At 42.2% G+C, this 16,638-nt stretch overlaps 1 protein-coding gene across 5 annotated transcripts in view; it reads right to left on the reverse strand.

The window, feature by feature from the left end:
- Positions 1-16,638, reverse strand: part of LOC147041825 (rab effector MyRIP-like) — a 37,748-nt gene that overhangs the window by 3,194 nt on the left and 17,916 nt on the right. For all 5 annotated transcript variants that reach the window (XM_085939015.1, XM_085939013.1, XM_085939011.1 and 2 more), the window contains 9 exons: positions 8,220-8,356; positions 3,456-3,542; positions 3,175-3,272; positions 2,898-2,978; positions 2,666-2,827; positions 1,742-1,910; positions 1,145-1,671; positions 937-1,071; positions 183-872 (listed from right to left, as the gene is read on the reverse strand). In XM_085939015.1, the coding sequence (XP_085795141.1) occupies positions 183-872; positions 937-1,071; positions 1,145-1,671; positions 1,742-1,910; positions 2,666-2,827; positions 2,898-2,978; positions 3,175-3,272; positions 3,456-3,542; positions 8,220-8,356 (2,086 nt within the window). The remainder of the gene's footprint in view (positions 1-182; positions 873-936; positions 1,072-1,144; positions 1,672-1,741; positions 1,911-2,665; positions 2,828-2,897; positions 2,979-3,174; positions 3,273-3,455; positions 3,543-8,219; positions 8,357-16,638) is intronic.

A 16,638-nucleotide genomic window follows, 5' to 3' on the forward strand; every position in this document is an offset into this window, starting at 1 on the left:
CTGTCTTTCTTCTTTTAAAAAAAAAAGTTCATGATTGTCAGGCAGGCTAAAAAGTCGAACATAACAGATGTGTGTTGGGCATGTACAAAAATATGAATAAGGATTTTGATCAGAATAACAACTGCATTGACATCGAAAACCAAATCCCTTATATTCCCACATCAATCCTCTCAACTCGTTACCTGGTTGTCAGACAGCGTCACCTCCTGGTAAGATGGCGTAACAGCAGGGCTGCTGGCAGCACTGCAGGCATTCTTCCATTCTGTCATCTCCTTCTCCAAATCTCGCCTATGCTGTCTTTTGTTTTTTCTTCTCTCTCCTCGCTTCTGCTCCTTGTCATCTCCGGCCTCCTCGGAACTCCCCGCTGGCTTCTCTAGCCTGGTCTCCTTCACTCGTCCTTCTGCGCTCAGCGGTGGACTTTTTATCAACCTCTCACTTGCTGTCATGGCTTCACCGTTCACTTGACTGCTTTGTTCACTTGCTTTTTCTCTTAGCCTGACACTTGACCTTTGCTTCTCCGTTTCCGTGTCTTTTGGCTTGGCTCTGCCACTTTCATTTTGCCACTCCTCCTCTGACGAGCTGCTCTCTCTGCTGGTCGTGCGGCTCCTGACCAGCTGACTGATCCTGGACCGTATCTCTTCCTCCAGCGGGTCGGCAGGGCCAGATACAGGTCCGGCACCGGGGGCCAGAGAGCGGGGCGAAAGAGGGCTGCTCGGGTCTACAGAATTTGAAGCAGCTTTGGAATCGGGTATGATGGCGTCGAATGTGAAGGCATCTGGTGCTGCTGTGCTCGTTGGCACTGTGTCAGTTACAGTTTTATCCTCGCTTAAGCTTCTCTTCAGTATATCATGGAGAAGAAAACCACTGCTCTCCTTCAGGAGAAGAGAAAAGCATAAGATGAAAACGACATCTCTGAGGGAAGACGGAATTTGGTACCTCAATGGACTGCGAGTTATTCCGGCTCTCGGCCCTGCTCTCGTTTGACGAATCTCTCTTGCTTTTGCGCCGCCGCCGTGACCTTTTCACTTGGTCGTTTTGCCTTTCGTCTGCCTCGCTGCTGTCCCCCATTACCTGCAAATATGGATGGTGGGGTTGCTGAGCTTGCAATCAAGAAGCAAAATGGAATCTGTGCAATTGGACACACCTTGGGGTTAAAGTTCACATCCAGAGCCCCTGAGAGAAGCGGGTATGGAGAGAGGTTTTGGTGAAGGTGTGGGTGGTACAGCGGTTGGTGGTAAGGGTGAAGGTGGGTGTCTGAAGGTCCTTTTTTCCTATGCAGGTTTTGAGGTGGTTTCCAAGGACAAGACGAACGCGCCGATGAAGCCTCTGAGTCGGAATTGAGAGTCTCCGTGTTGGTATACTGGCCAGAGGAAGGTGAGGTCACGGGGAGGTGCTGCGTATACGTCCACTCGGGGTCGTGCTGCGAGTCCGTGTAGTAAGTCTCGTCGGATAACTTGCGGTGGAACTGTTGCAACGCCGCGCCCCAACTGCCTTGGTTGTCCTCCTCGGAGTCTGAACCCATCTCGTCGTAGGCCGAGACAACGCCGGACTCCTTTTCCAAGACGCTGAACACCAGGCTTTTCCTCTTGGTGAGAAGGCTGGGACGAGAGAGTTGAGAGCTATGGAGAGCAAGCCAGTTGCCGTCTGGACTTTGGAGGACTGATGATGCACCTTTGAAAAAAAAAAAAAGTCCCACATAATACCATCACCTGTATTTTATAAATAATGAAGAAGAAATTACTTGAATTGTCTAGTCGGTCGACACTCTTCCAGGTGGGCAACGACGTGGCTTTGGCCTCTCTCTTCAGAGAAGAGTACTTCTGCAGGCTGCCGCCCGTGCCGACAGTTTCGTCCTGAGGAACCTTTTCGGGAGAGTCGTCACTGGTGAGGGAGAAGGCTGAGCGTGAGCGCTGAAAATACACACACACATATACACACGCAGGTAGAAATGCACATGAAGGACCGCACAGTGGACTCAAATGAGAAGGACATTACCGATTGGAATTCAAATGATCTTAATATCTCAAAATTGAGCCTGAAAATTCTCATCAGTAGGTGGCGCTAAAAGCAAGCCAATGAAAGTCTAATAATGAGGAGAGGGGCTTCATATTTGAAGCCGGATGGATGCAAGGCTGAGATAACAGCGAGCCTAGACAACAATATCATTTGCATATTTGCATGCAAGTGTGTCTAATTGAGCGTGTCTGAAGGGAAGCTGATAAACAGAGGACGTCTCGTGGCGGGGAAGGAAGGATCCAAGTGAATTCTACGGGACTTTGATCCCAGCACAGTTAAACAGTGGGAAATGGAGTGCTGCTTTGATGTTTTGCATGAATACGGAATAATGACAAATGTCACTATTGACAAAAAGTCCCCGCTGGCAAAGTTGTGTGAATCGGATAAATAGGTGATGACGTGTGTGCAGCATATTTTTATTCATCTGTTACATTGTTGCTTCCATTGATCATTTTGATTTTTTTGCTGTGGAAACCTGATTTAAAATAGTTATTAGACACCTGGAGATTTCCTCCATTTCTGAATATTATCTTTATTTGAAATCCTTTTAAAATGCGGTGCAGTGACGAAGGGCATTGCATCACATCGTGAGTGTTTTTTGTTTGGGGTGTCGGCTGTATGATGTATTTTTGCGGAGGCGCTGACTAACCGAGAGGGTGAAAGATGTTTTGAGGCGGTCCGAGGATCCTTGTGAAGACGTTTGAGCTCGTGAGGGTGAGACTTGATCACTGGTCTGAGTCAAGGACTGAGGCGGGGGCCAGACAAAGTCATACTCTGTCTGCATCTCCGAGCGCTTCCTCCTTTGGATGATCTAGTAAAAAAAAAAAACATTTTAAATGATTGTCCATTTAAACAATTGAAAGAAGATGAAGTCAAAATACCTTTTGCACAATGGTGGTAGCAAGTTCCTCTATGAGCTCTTCTTTGTGGTCCCGCAGATACCGAGCCTCATTCTGCTTCTCCTATACACACATACAACTCGTTAAGATTTATTGACACTTGCTGTTTTTTTTTTGTTTTTTTTTAAGGGACAAGCCAATGATGCTCAGCTATGACAGATTTTTTTTTCCCCAGTTATTTTCATCCTGGAAAAAAATGACTTTCTACTAATCACAGCGCAGAGAGAAGTGAGAAAGGAGTTGAGGCCAAATGTCTCACCAAACTGTCACTGAACTCCTCCGCCTTGGCAATGGCTTCCTCTATGGCTTCTTCAGCGACACGCAAGGCGACCGTGAGCGTCTCAGCCATACTGTGTCCTAATGAGACAAATATCAAGAACATTTCAAAGAAACTAGTTTTGTTAGGAAAATAAAGATCCCGACTGAGGTGCAAGCCCCAGCGATCTTTTTTTTTTTTTTTCCATCTTTAAAGTTATCCTCAACCATTTCTGCAATGTGATGCTGAAAGCCGTGGTATCAATAAGACAGCAGTGTTCTCACCTTCACTCTGTTTGTAAAAGACGGAGTCACTGCCGCAAATGCTGCCATCGTTGTCATTGCCAAAACTGCCTTCGTGGACGCTGCTTTCTGAGGGAAAAAGACGGAGGGACCTCCAATGTGACATCTTGTCACATGAAAGCAAAGCGTGCTGTGTTCATATTGAAGTCTGAGAATAATATAGCCTGCTGCGCTACTGCACGCAGAGCAACTAATCCCCACGGCCCCTTGTGCTCTTGTCATATAAATTCCTAATGTCACTTTTTTTCCCCTTCACAAAATCCCAACGACAATTCATCTGATAATACATTTTGCCTTCAAAACAAATAGTCACTCATACAATTCAGGGCAAGTCTCTTAAGGAACACAGCTGCTATGTATAAAAAGAGATTCATGTAACCTAAATGCAAATGTATTGAGGAAAAAAAAAAAATCATCGGAATAATGTGAATCGTGTTAAAGTGCGTCTTGAGCCTTTAAAAACACATATTCCCTCCGGGGATCATTACCTCCGGCTTACTTTTATATTCTCCAGTTCTTTTCATCAATCCAGGTAAATAACTAGGATAAATGGGCACACCGTCTGAGAAGCAAACAATCTAAATCTGCCATGATGAATTATGTGTTGACTATTTCATTTCACACTTGAAACCTGAATAACAATTCCAGAGAAAACACAGCAGCCATAATTCAACGTCAACTTTCCAAACCAAAAAGCCACGTAAGACTCCTCGGTCTTGACCGCTCTTCCAGCTGGATCGTCTGTACGAGAGTCAAATTCGACTGTGTGGTTTAAGCGGGATTCAGCTTTCAACGGCCTCTGCCATAACAAACTGTCACCCGGCTTAGAAGACGAGCCGGGCTTCTACGACCGCCGCTCTGCAGCAACACCGTGTTGCTATTGGATGACAGCTCAGTCCCCTCATAAGTTTTCCTTTTAGGAAAATATGCAACTTTACTGTAATATGAATCTTATGTTGACCAAAGTACAGCAAAAATTCAACAATACACACTTAGACAAAGCTTTATAAATAATTCACCATGAGTGATTTTAGTATTACATGTCAGATGATTAAAGTAACCAAGCAGATGGGATGCCGCATACAAAATTCATATTTGAGCATAGCTTGAAGATATTTGTCACGAGGCTGCCAAGTAGTTAGACTTTGGCGCATCATTTTTCTGCTTTGCATTCCTCTCCATAACAAGCCAGCTATGATGCAATGAGAAGTGGGAGACAAAAACAAAGGCAGATTATGTGCACTATTTCTGACTTGGGGAGAGGGGGAAAAAAAAAAAGAAACCCGCAAGGAGCAATGATTAATTCGATGTTCCAGTGTTCTGAGCTTTGCCACAAGTCAAAACTAACTCTGATCTTTTCATAAACAAACAGCACTTTGCTAAAGTGCCTTTTATGTCGGTGACCAGCTGTCACCAGGTTTTGACCAGCAAGTGGAGGCATGCAAATTTGCTTAATAAGACCACATTGGTCTCTGTGGGGGCGTGTGAGCGTTCTGACATAAGCATTTAGTCGCTGTGCGCTCTTTGCACAGCCTCCGTTTCGATTACTGTAAAAGTTATAATTTGCCTTAAGGAACATGAAAGCATCCTCGTTGTTGTTCTTAAAGCTCCACAGTGCAACTTTACAAGGCTGCAAGTATGAACTGCGCCTTTAAATCAGCAGACGCATTTAATTATGAGGAAATTAATTCTTTTCAATCCAAGGTCCATATAGGATTTGGAACCACACATTGTAAATATGGCTTTGGAGTTAAATAGCGTGGATACTATCAAATCTATTGGCTGCATTATGATATTCAAAATACAGATGAAAAATTTTTTTTTGTCATCATTTCATTGAAAAGAGAAGAAAAAGGAATATGAAATCAATGAATTCTCTTTTGATCTACATTTGACATGACTCCGTTTTATTGGATTGTGTTATTAATGTTGAGATTGCTGTGCACAGTGTTCGTCAATATTGCTTCATTACGCTACTATATTACAAAAGACATCTGCTTGGTGCTATTATGGCCCTAAGGTGATTCCAAACACTTTGAGTATTATATCCAGACAGAAAACAAATAGAAAATGAGACAATATAGCTTCCCCTTCATAGATAGTGGAAAAAGTCCAGATGCTTTCTTTTCAATCACGACGGAGCATTTGGCAGCAGCTGCCTTATTAACAATACTGTCACAATCAGGACAGGATATCTTGGAACATCACAACAGATGAGGAAAATAAACAAGCTGGTAAGCAGATCTACTGAAAACAAAAAAGTGATTCATGTTTCATTGCAATCTGTTCAAAATTGAAGTATTCTGAAACAATTTGAACTAAATGTGAGACATTTATTCATGCAGGCGGGGGAAAAAAAAAAAAACTTCTTGAAAAGTTTTCTGCTTCACTCCTGGCTGTGCGGATCAGTCGAGGAACTAGCAACATGTGCATAATTCAACCTGACAGTAAATGTCAAGAGAGTAAAATCTGCTTGAGCTGACAAAGGTCAAACTTTGAGTTTGCCTCCTTTTCATGTTCATGTGTGCGGGCAAGCAGACTTTTTTGTCCAATTACCGCACCAAGTGTCACTTTGTCTGCTGGCATCCAAGGGACTTCTATTTAACATTCTGCCCATCATGAGCAATACTGGGACGAACAAAGCTTTCAGATGAAAGAACAGAGACAAGCGAAATGATGACTTCCTTCTGGGTGTCTGAGCATCTCAAATCTTCTCTAATGATACGACCCAGCGAGGGAAGACAATCAAGCTCCTTCTTTCACTTCCACCTTGTACTCTTGACATAATTGAGCATGGAAACATGACTTTACTGGCTAGTTGCCTTCCTGTTTTGATCTTTCTGCTCAGTGACATTGCAACTGACTTCCTATTAAGAGTTCAAGTTTTCTTGGCTCAGTTTGGGGCTGTCGGTTTTTCCCCTCTTCTAATGACCGAGTAAAGATTGGATACAAGGGGAGACTGCAGGCCAGACAAGTTCTGCAGTGCTACAGCCAAAGTGGTGACTACAGAATAGGGTAAAGTAACCATTTGCATTCATCTGTAATGTTATTTTATTTAGGTCATGTTATGCATAAAACAGTAGAATCATTTGCATTTTCATGGCATGAGAGGACATTTAAAAAAAAATAAAAATAAATATAAAAAAAAAGATTCTCTGATCAATGGCAATATGCCGTTAGTAGGTTTCATGACGTATCGTTAATTGGCCTATGTAATGTTTATTTCGTTTTTCATTAATATTGTGTTAAAATTCAGAGTCCATTAAAACATAAATATTTCCATGCGGCTGCTTGCTTTCCTGTCTCCGCTTTAGCAGTTATGTATTCCATTCGAAAGGTGATGTGGAGGATGTGGAAAGTCTCCCACATGGGACGAGAAATGCAAATAGTTAGGAAAAAAGTTGATGTGGTAAAATAATATAAGAGATTCCAAGAAAGTATCAGAAAATGCACTCACTCCCACAGGTCCTCAAATAAACTTGTTTTGAACTCTTTCCAGGGTTGTTTAACATTCTGTGAAACGCAAGATAAGAAGGTCAACTCAATGTTGTCACTTTTATGTGAAACAAGATCCAGTGGTTGCTTTTGCTATCTTAGCATAAAAATCGACCTCACTACCTCAAACGCTCGACTTTGATGTGCTTTTCACATCACAGATGCCTTCAAACTTTCATCCTTTATCGCCATCTTCCAGGCAGTCGGCAAAGAAAAAATGTGTTTCTTATTATATTATGAAGTAATACGATTATTTTTTTTCAATACACCAACTTATTGAAGACTACATAAATTCTCGGGTTGTGTTTGTATTTAATTCCATTTCGTGCTGCATTGGGAAGAAAAGTGAATTCAATCACAATGTTGTTACATCATCTTTGTTGCTCTCCTTATGATGTGGCCCAAAAACTCCAAATAATGGACTCTCATGCAAATCGAGGTAACACCGCAGGAATGTGAAACATTTTCATAAACATCCCTAGCTGACGCTTGGCCCGATTTAATATGCGCTGCAGTAACGCTGTTTTTTTATTTATTTCTTTATTCATCAAGGGACTGATCTTAAAATCCATCCCTTGTCCCCTGATAAAACAAAATCACTCGTCGGGAGGTGTGTAACGGCGGTCGACATGACGGTCGTCAAGTGCGCGGCGGGTGTTTTCCATCAATTACGTGCCCGTGGTGAATGTGTGACCTTCAAACAGACAGCGAGAGAAAAAGGCGAGCGAGACATTCCGCCCTTTCATGTACGTCATCTTCAGAGGAAGACCATAATAAAAGGTGCGTGACTTGCAAACAAACAGTGAATGCCTTTATGCGTGTGTGTCAATGGTGTAAAACCAAATCAATTACAATCATTCCTGAATGCATACGACAAAATGTGGATTTCATTTTGAAATATAGAGATTCAACCTTCCCTTCTTCTTCTTCCAGTTTACCCCAACGTCTGACCTGATTTATCCCCTGAGTGCTCCCTTCATCCATTTAATCCAGCCTACTGAGGTTAGAAATAATGCCCTATGGAGACAGACTGATCATGCTGCAGCCGGGTCAAAACAATGCTACGGGGAGGGGCTCAAAATGGATAAAAGCCGACCCGCTGCTGCCCACTACAGAGAAAACCACTGAGGACAAAATAAAAACGGATGCAGCCTTTTGCGTGGATTAGCCGGCAGGGCGTGGCTGCGGGGAAGCCATCAGTACACACACATACAAGCGAGAATTCACGCTGACAGGAAACGATGACTTTACCTGGGAAATCAGATAGTGCTCCTCTCTCGATAATGTGCTTCCTATATAAAGTCTTCAAAACCTTGGCGCTGCCGAACCTCTTGAAGCGTCTCTTCACATTGCTGTAATACCACTCCAGGGACTGTGTTCTTAAAATCCTGCAAGAAAAACAAATCATAAGATATGATTCAATATTGACATATTGTTCAACAATCAGTCGTAGGGTTAGATTTTATTTGATATGTGAAGCCCATTAACAGTGCAAAATCATCGTCTGCTTCTTGGAAAAGCAGTGGATGGTCAGCAAAAGTACTTTTATTGCCAGTAAATATGTCACCATTAGCACTGCAGTGGGATGGAATGAGAGCAGAATGCACACAGCTTGTATTAATACCGTCTTGCGCTTGCGCTATTATTATTATTTAAATAGGAATAATGTCGTCGTTTGTCTTTTAAAGTTGGAAATGACATTTCAATCATAAATACTAAATAGCAGTAGTTGGTCAGCTTTGATTTTCAAGCGCGTTTCAGTCTTCAAAGTGAACGCAACTAACCGTGCAGTCTATGAATAATCAATGATAACCAATACGAGAACACAATGGTAAGTGGCGGAGCGCTGGAAATGCATCGTCAAAAGCATAAACCGACAAACACCATCAACTATTAATGTGGCACCTCTATGGAAGTGTCAATCAAAATTTGCATGACAGATTTGGAACGTTTTAGCCATTGCAAATCGGTAACAACATTCCCTTGAGATGGGTTTGTATTTGGAGTGAGCTTCAATGAAGGACAAGTCATTGTAAAGACGTACAAGAAAAAAAGCAACACCATGAAGTGTTAGCAGAGTGGCCCCCGGGGCTCCATGGCCTACCACGTTGACTGCTCCCCTCCCTCTTAAACACCTTTCCGCTTCCCGGTGGATTTATTATCATCGGCATCTTTCGGCAGGACCGTTTAATGACTCTCAGCGCCTTAATTTCCTGCCTCGGGTCCAGTTGTGTTTTTTTTTTACGTGCAATATAAGCGGCTTCACAGGGAGGCATACCTGGAGGGGGGGCGGGTTCTCTCAAGATGCTAAAATAGGCTTTCATTGATGAAACTACCATTTAAAACACAAATCATAATTATTATATTTAATTAAAGCCTTCCAGCAATCAAGAACTACACGGCACAGTGAAGCCATGACAGGATTATTAGCCTCCACTTCACTTCTTTATGCAAGTACACCTTTTCATGACAAGCCATCACTTAGAAGATGAGTCGGAAAAAAAAAAAATTCTGAACAATTACAATTAGCAAGGTGATGATGAGAGCAAGAGAATAAGGCTGAAGGCAGAGAGTCTTCTCAATGAATGAAGCATGGCATTTCTTCCCTGGAGGAACGTGGTTTCAAGAAGAAGAGAAGCTTTCATGCGGTAGATGAGCTGCACGAGCTTATGGGAAAAGAAATATGCATAATGAGGTTGGGACAGTCCCATATTCTTAGCTGCTGCATGAATAAGTAAAAAGGGATGCCTATGGAAAGTCTCCTGACGCTTTTCTATGCTTTCCTCCCAACATTTCGGCCCTCTCATTAGACTGACTGCAATTGCTGGGAAAACCTACTACTCATTCTCCTCACAGCTCTTTTGCCTTTTAAAGGAGCTCTTTTGAGTGATATTTTTAGGGGGGGGAAAAAAATGCAATAAATTTGAGTGAGGTTCTGCTTCCCGAGGGCGGCCGCCGGAGTGACTGAAAGAGCAATAGGAGGCAACGACTGAGGAATAATACAGCAAAGAAAAAATCCTGACTTGCTTAAGAAGGGATAAAGAAAATAAAGAAAAAAATATTTTCACAATGCTATACAAAATGCATTTTAAAAAATATATATTTTTCACCTCTTTTTCATGCGCGAGTTACATCTCACTAAACAGGGCCGCTGATTTATTCCGAGCTGCCACAACCGGTTGCCGGACAGAGGACAAAATGCTGGGGTCAAATGCTAAAAAGCAGATGAGATTTTCTCCATCTGGCAGCGAGTGAACACAAACCCATTCGCTCAGAGCGACTAGCTTGGCTTGCAACCTTTCTGGGAAGCCTCCGGAATATTGATCACCTCCCCCTGGCCTCTGATTGCCATTCGCATGGACGGGATGACGAATAAAGAGCGAAGATGGACGTGAGTCATTTTACATGTAGATGATTCTTATAAATGATGACTACTTTTATTTACCCGTATCATTAAAAAACGTCTTCATTTAGGAGCAGGAGCGCCTGGCAACAGTTAAGCACTCTTTATTAGAAAACCTCAAGCTGTTTCTGCCTTTGGGCTAAACACACAGATAACTTCCCAGAGCACACTCACGCCACATTTGCAGAGTAGCCTATGAAGGATGCTTCAAACAAAATTCACACAATACAGAAAAAGCCAGATAATCTGCAAAGCCGCAGACGACATCTGGAGAGGCGCAGCTCGGCATTGTGGGAAATCTAGATAGACAATAGCCAGCAGTTATGATTACCATCAACACAGGTGTCTTTATCCGCTGGATTTACTTTGCAGAGAGCGTAATTCACTGGGGGCTTAATCATAACAACGACGGTCGGTGGAAAGAAAATTTGCATGATGTCTTGCGCAGGTAAAAGACCGAAAAATTAAATTAGCTTTAAGGATAACTCAGTCCATGCACGCATACTGCATACGAAGCAACATTTATTAAGACCGTCGTATCGATCAGGAGCCACGTTGAAGTGCGAGCTGTCGTTTCGCCATGGACTGCACTGTTAGCACACTTGATGACAACAGTGAAACTGCAGATTAAAGGTCATAAACTTGATCCAGCTCTGACACTCGAGGGAGAGCGGAGCTGTCAGAGTTCATAGAGTTTGCCTGTTTAGGCCATCTGACAAGTCGCATACACAATTTCATGCAAAATGTTGCCTGTTATACTGCCAAAATCAATATTCAATGGAAAAGTAGAAAGAGATGATTTCACAAATGCTCACAAAATACCCAGCTCCAGCCAATAACTTGGAAAGTGCTACACAATGACCAGAGGCTAGCCAGTAACCATGTTACCTGCAGATTTATCAGACAGAAAATGTTTACCAACACGTCGCTCCGAGTGCTTCGCATGAAAGTTCCATTTGTGCTTTGTGTTTGTGACTCACACAAATCCAATATTTAATATAGATACAAACATTTATGTCCAGGCTTGGAATAAATCTTTGAATTTAGTTCCGCTATCCAAAAAATACCCTGCAGCGGCGAGACTATAAATCCAAAATATCCCAAAAGAACACACAGTTGTTTTTTTGTGCAAACAGAATTTGTTTTTTTTCGACGTCGCTTTCTGAAAAGTATTTTACAATTCACACCAGTTGCCACCGATATTGTCACGCATGGATTCTGGGATGCCGAAGGTTGCTGTGTAACAACCCGCACAGCTGTGGCAATATTATGTTTTTAAAAAAAAAACCCAATCACTTATCTGATGCAGCCATTTTGTGGCCTCTCTTTGATTTGATAAACCTCAGTGTGGCTGATTTTAAGAAGGAGAGGGAAATAAGATCACAGACAATTTGTTGTCCTCCATTCATACATGTTATTTCAATTTCACAAAGAAATCCAGCAGTCTTGTGATCAAAGTTCCCAGCAACTTAACATATAATTTGCAAAACTCTTTGACGTTTCTGATGCATGCTGGGGTTTGTATAATGACACCCTTGTTTTTGCATGTTACATGACCAGAATACATAGTTGGCGCATCATTCTTGACAGATGTTTTAGAAAACACTGCGCCGTATGACAGCAAAGTTCAGGGCATTCTCATCGGAGTCAAGGTAAACTGTCAGCGTTCCTCTGGAGGCATCACATGAGCAATGATCCATGCATCTCCTCCTCAGTCTGGCAGACAGGGCGTGGGAGAGACATGACCATGATGAATCTGCCGCGTTACGAATCACAAACAGAACACGCGCAGGAATACACGTACGCAATAATCCTCTATCTCTTAGTCATCTATCCTTTCGCTTTCATTGCGTGTATTTCCACAGGATTTGGATGACAATGACAGATGGTGAGAATGAGAGGGGGAATTATTCGAAAAACAAAGCAGGATGGCCACTTTTGAGTTTAAATGCCACCATAAAGGTTTCAATTTAAATTGTGCCATACAGATAAATATTTAAAAACAACAGTGTTTTTTTTTTTTTTTTTATCATACTACCAAATTTGTCATGCACAGACGGCCACAACTAATTCCATCATCTGGAGTATTGTAAAATAGACTTCTCACCGAGAATCTATTTTCCTGCGAAATAAAAAAAAAAAAACAGCTTAAACTCCAATGCTCTAGGATTTGTGAGCAACTCCCAACAGAAATGTTGCTGTGTAAGCACCAAAACATTGGCAGCGTTTCACAGATGTCTGTTTCAACCCACTGGCTTGCGCTGATAAAATGTCAGAATGTGCTGATTTGATTTCAGAGGGGAGAGAAGACAGAGCCGTGGCGAGCTCGCTGACAAGCACGGCCGACAAATGACTTGTGACTATGTTGATTTGCACATACTCCAATGTACTAGGGTAATGAACCATAGCGAGCTTGAACAGAACATTACATATGTTGAACAGTATTATCAAAGGCATAATATTACATTCAATGATGTTTGAAAAAGTCCTTTCCAGTGTCAGCAACGAGCTACTTTTGAACTGCATTCCTCGTAAATGGACGCATCGGAGGCACACCAGTAAAAGGTGGATTTATTTGACTGTCCATTTCACATGGGAGCCGCCCAAAGCATTTATTGCCAGGAATGTGTGGAAAGACAGAATCCTCACTTTTAGACGTGTGACGACATCAGCACAACAGAGATTCTGGTGGCTTTGAAAAAAATGACCAATGAAACGAATTGCATCAAATCAATGGCAGGTAAACTACGGCTCGCGGGCCACATATGGCCTATCGGCCCTTTTAATGCGGCCCACGTTGTCAAATATTACTCCAATATTTTGTGCACATAAAGCCCCACATAAAGTTGAAAAAAAAAACATTTGTGTATATATGTAAGAACATCATCATACGGCCATAGTATTCGAAAATACACCCTCCACTCCATCTGATTGACAGAAAGGGACAAGCATATTGGTATATGGCCAGCAAAGAGTTGCTCATCCCAGGAGAGCCAAGACTTAATGCACACTTAATAACATCACATTCCTTTAAACTTAATGAGTTCAAACAGCTCTCATCACTCAAGCGGAAAATCACAACGAAACACAGCCTGGCCTCTCTGCAGCAAAGGCTCATTTGAAATGCTGCAAAACTGGAGAGGAGGTGCAATGAGACAAAAGGCCCAGAGCGATGCACAAGCCTGCATGTTGGAGAGAGAAATGTGTGTGCAAACCATCTGCGGTATAGAAAAATATGCATATTGTTTTAATTGGAGGACATTTCAAATAGTCCAAGACTGAGCTGTGTAAGTACAACACTGTGTGGCAAAAGTAATGTGACGCATAAATGGATAACCTGTCAGTCTTAACACATTTGTCCCACGGTATTTTTTTTTTTTTTACCTCAGGCCTCAGCATATATAAATATAATGGAAAGCAATATACTTCTCTCTCATGAGAGCGGAATTTCAAGTAGATGCGGGAAGAACATTTAATGAGTATGAAAATTGCCGCCAGTTGTTCAGACAATGATTTGCTGGTGGAATGGTGTGAAATAGAATCCATTCGACACTTCTGTCACAAAATTATTTGAAAAATGTAAAGAAAAAATGTTACAAAATCAGAATGTATTGATGTGAAATCTTTTGGGAATAACACTGCATTTATCTATAAAAATGAGGCACCGCCTGATTCATGTGCCAATCACATGACTATCATCTCATTGAAATTCTGCAAGCTTACCAAAGAATGAGACACAGCTCACATCATTATGGCTTCCCCTACACATGATGAAATTCATCTTTACGTAGTCAAACCCAGATCAAACAATGCCGGGAGCCAAGGATTTATCAGGCTAAAACACAATAATTGGCTTTTTAATCCAATGATTTTTTGTCTATATTTGATGCCCGCAAAAAGAGAAAATAAAAATAAAAAGATTGATGCTTTCCAAAGAAGAAGCCTTTGCAATTATGACATGAAGTGACATTGCTAGTGGTCCATTTAAAAGCCATCATTTGTTCTAATGAGGAAAAGCTCCCCCACAAGAAGGCCAAGAGGTGCATCCATCCAGCCATCTGCCGGATTCAAGACTCCACTTGAAAGAGCGTAGCCTTCAAAAGCAACATAAATGGTCTGAAAAGCAGCTTTTTTTGAACTTAAGAGAAGAGGGTGAAATTGGTTAGAAGAAGGTTATTCCATCAAACACTGGCTTTCTGAACAGCAGTTTCAATTTCCTTTTAATTACTAAAACATATGCTATTTAAAAGTGCTGGATCCAATAGAACCCAATTTTGGTTCAAAGAAAAGTGCTCCATCCTTCTACTTGGGTCAGTTTGACCGCACGTCCACCCCACCAGCTTCCTTGCCAGGCCATGGCACACGGGTTCTCTCTCCAATCCCTTGGTTTTTGCTTCTGTTCTGACTCACTAGTCTTTTTTTTTTTTGAAAGCGCTTTAAGAATCATGAGATTTCCAATCACTTGCCCGAGTACTGCCAGCCACAAAATAAGCCGGATCACGCGCTGGTCACTTTCCAAGGATCATCAACTGATAAGAGGCAAGGCTGCACACAATGAGACATAAAAAGAAAATCTGCAAAATGACGCCCGCTATTTAGACCTGACAAAATTCACACACCCACCAGGAGCAAGCAGCCTCTCTTTGTGTTGTGAATCCATGCCCACTTGTTTACCTGGACAGCAGTAATTTATCAACCTGGTCGCCTAACGTGGAGCACAGGGAGGGGGTCACAGCGAGGAGCTCTGACAAAGCAGGAATCGACACAAACTCTCATTGAAACACAAAAAGGACAAAGAAGGATGGCTCGGAAGTTGACAGCCAATTAGCTTTGACGAACGCCTTTCGCACCGCATGCACGCTTTGGATTCAGGTTATGTTTCCATAAATCAGAGCAAAAGTTTGAGTCTAAGCTAAACGCCTGGATTGTCTGGACTTAAATCTTCAGGATGCCGAGTGTGCATGTGCATATATAGCAGATACTTCCATGACCTCCATCATTTGCTTGCCTTCCCTTGCATCTATGCAGGTGTAAATAGCCTGAGAGTAAAAACACAAGGCAAGCAAGCCATGGGACAGAAGAGAGACCCAGACATGTAAATTATTAACGTTAAGACGTGGGCAGCGCCTGCTTTGCGGTGCTGTAGGGCACAGCCTCCATCCGAGAACCGAGTCTTGCTTGCTTGCTGGCGCTGATAAAAATACTCCCGGAAGGATGACCAAAAAAAGACCATCCCACCGCTCATAGCTGCAGGTGATTGTCTGGAGGAATCCAGAGAGTTCACGCAGGGTGCAAGAACAAACAACACATGGACCTGCAGGAGAATCCTTCCGAGATGCTTCACTATATAATGCAACATACGAGCAGGTGAGGGGGAAAAAAATAGATGGGGAATACTTGAACATTAGCCAAAGGGCTTTATGTTCTGTCCTATTCATTCATTCAGACAAAAGCCAATTAAAAATTTATACTTGTTTTTTGGTTCGATTCTGTACTAGTTTGTAGAAGATGCCAACAAGACAAAGTCAAAGAAAATGATGTCGCTATGCTGGTTGGAAGAGCAGCCTCCGAGTGGTGCACAGTATTGTTACAATATAAATCGTCTGTGTGCATACAGAAAATGATATGCTTGCAATAAATTCTATAATCTCCTCACAGTCCGGCTTTACACAGTTAATTATGAAATTGAAGGAACAGCAAAGTGTATTACGCTTCTGCATGTATACACACGCACACACACTGACACATGGAGCATATATAATTTGATTATTTCATGGCCTTAAGAAGAGATATAGAGGAAAAACTGAGAATTGAGGATGTTTTACATAAATTTGTTGCTAATTAGGACAGACTCTACAAACACGTCCTTCCCTTATCCTACTGCCCTTTCATCCTCTCGACCTCTGGCACTCATCATCCCCTCTTTCCCTTTAACAGTTGTAGCTTGGGGCCTAAACGGAAAGCGTGTGTGGGGGGGTGAGATGGCGGAGTCTTCATATTCCAGGAAAAAAAAAACAACAACATTCCAGCTAGTGTATGCTACTAATGGTTGATGTGACATGGCGAGGACTTAATTGCGCCAGTCAGAAAAGAGCCGTCCGTGCCTGCACAAGAGCAGAGATTCACGCCTGACACTCTCCATGTTCTATTTTTACCATCTGCAACACCCCAAGCTCCATTAGTGGTCAGAACAACACTAAAACCCAATCAATATTTTCTGCTTCCTGCTTAAGCTTCTCATTAAAACAATTAAATTCAATCGATTTG

This window comes from Syngnathus leptorhynchus, chromosome 19 (assembly GCF_054491065.1).
Source record: "Syngnathus leptorhynchus isolate UIUO chromosome 19, UIUO_Slep, whole genome shotgun sequence".
NCBI classification, from domain to species: Eukaryota; Metazoa; Chordata; class Actinopteri; order Syngnathiformes; family Syngnathidae; genus Syngnathus; species Syngnathus leptorhynchus.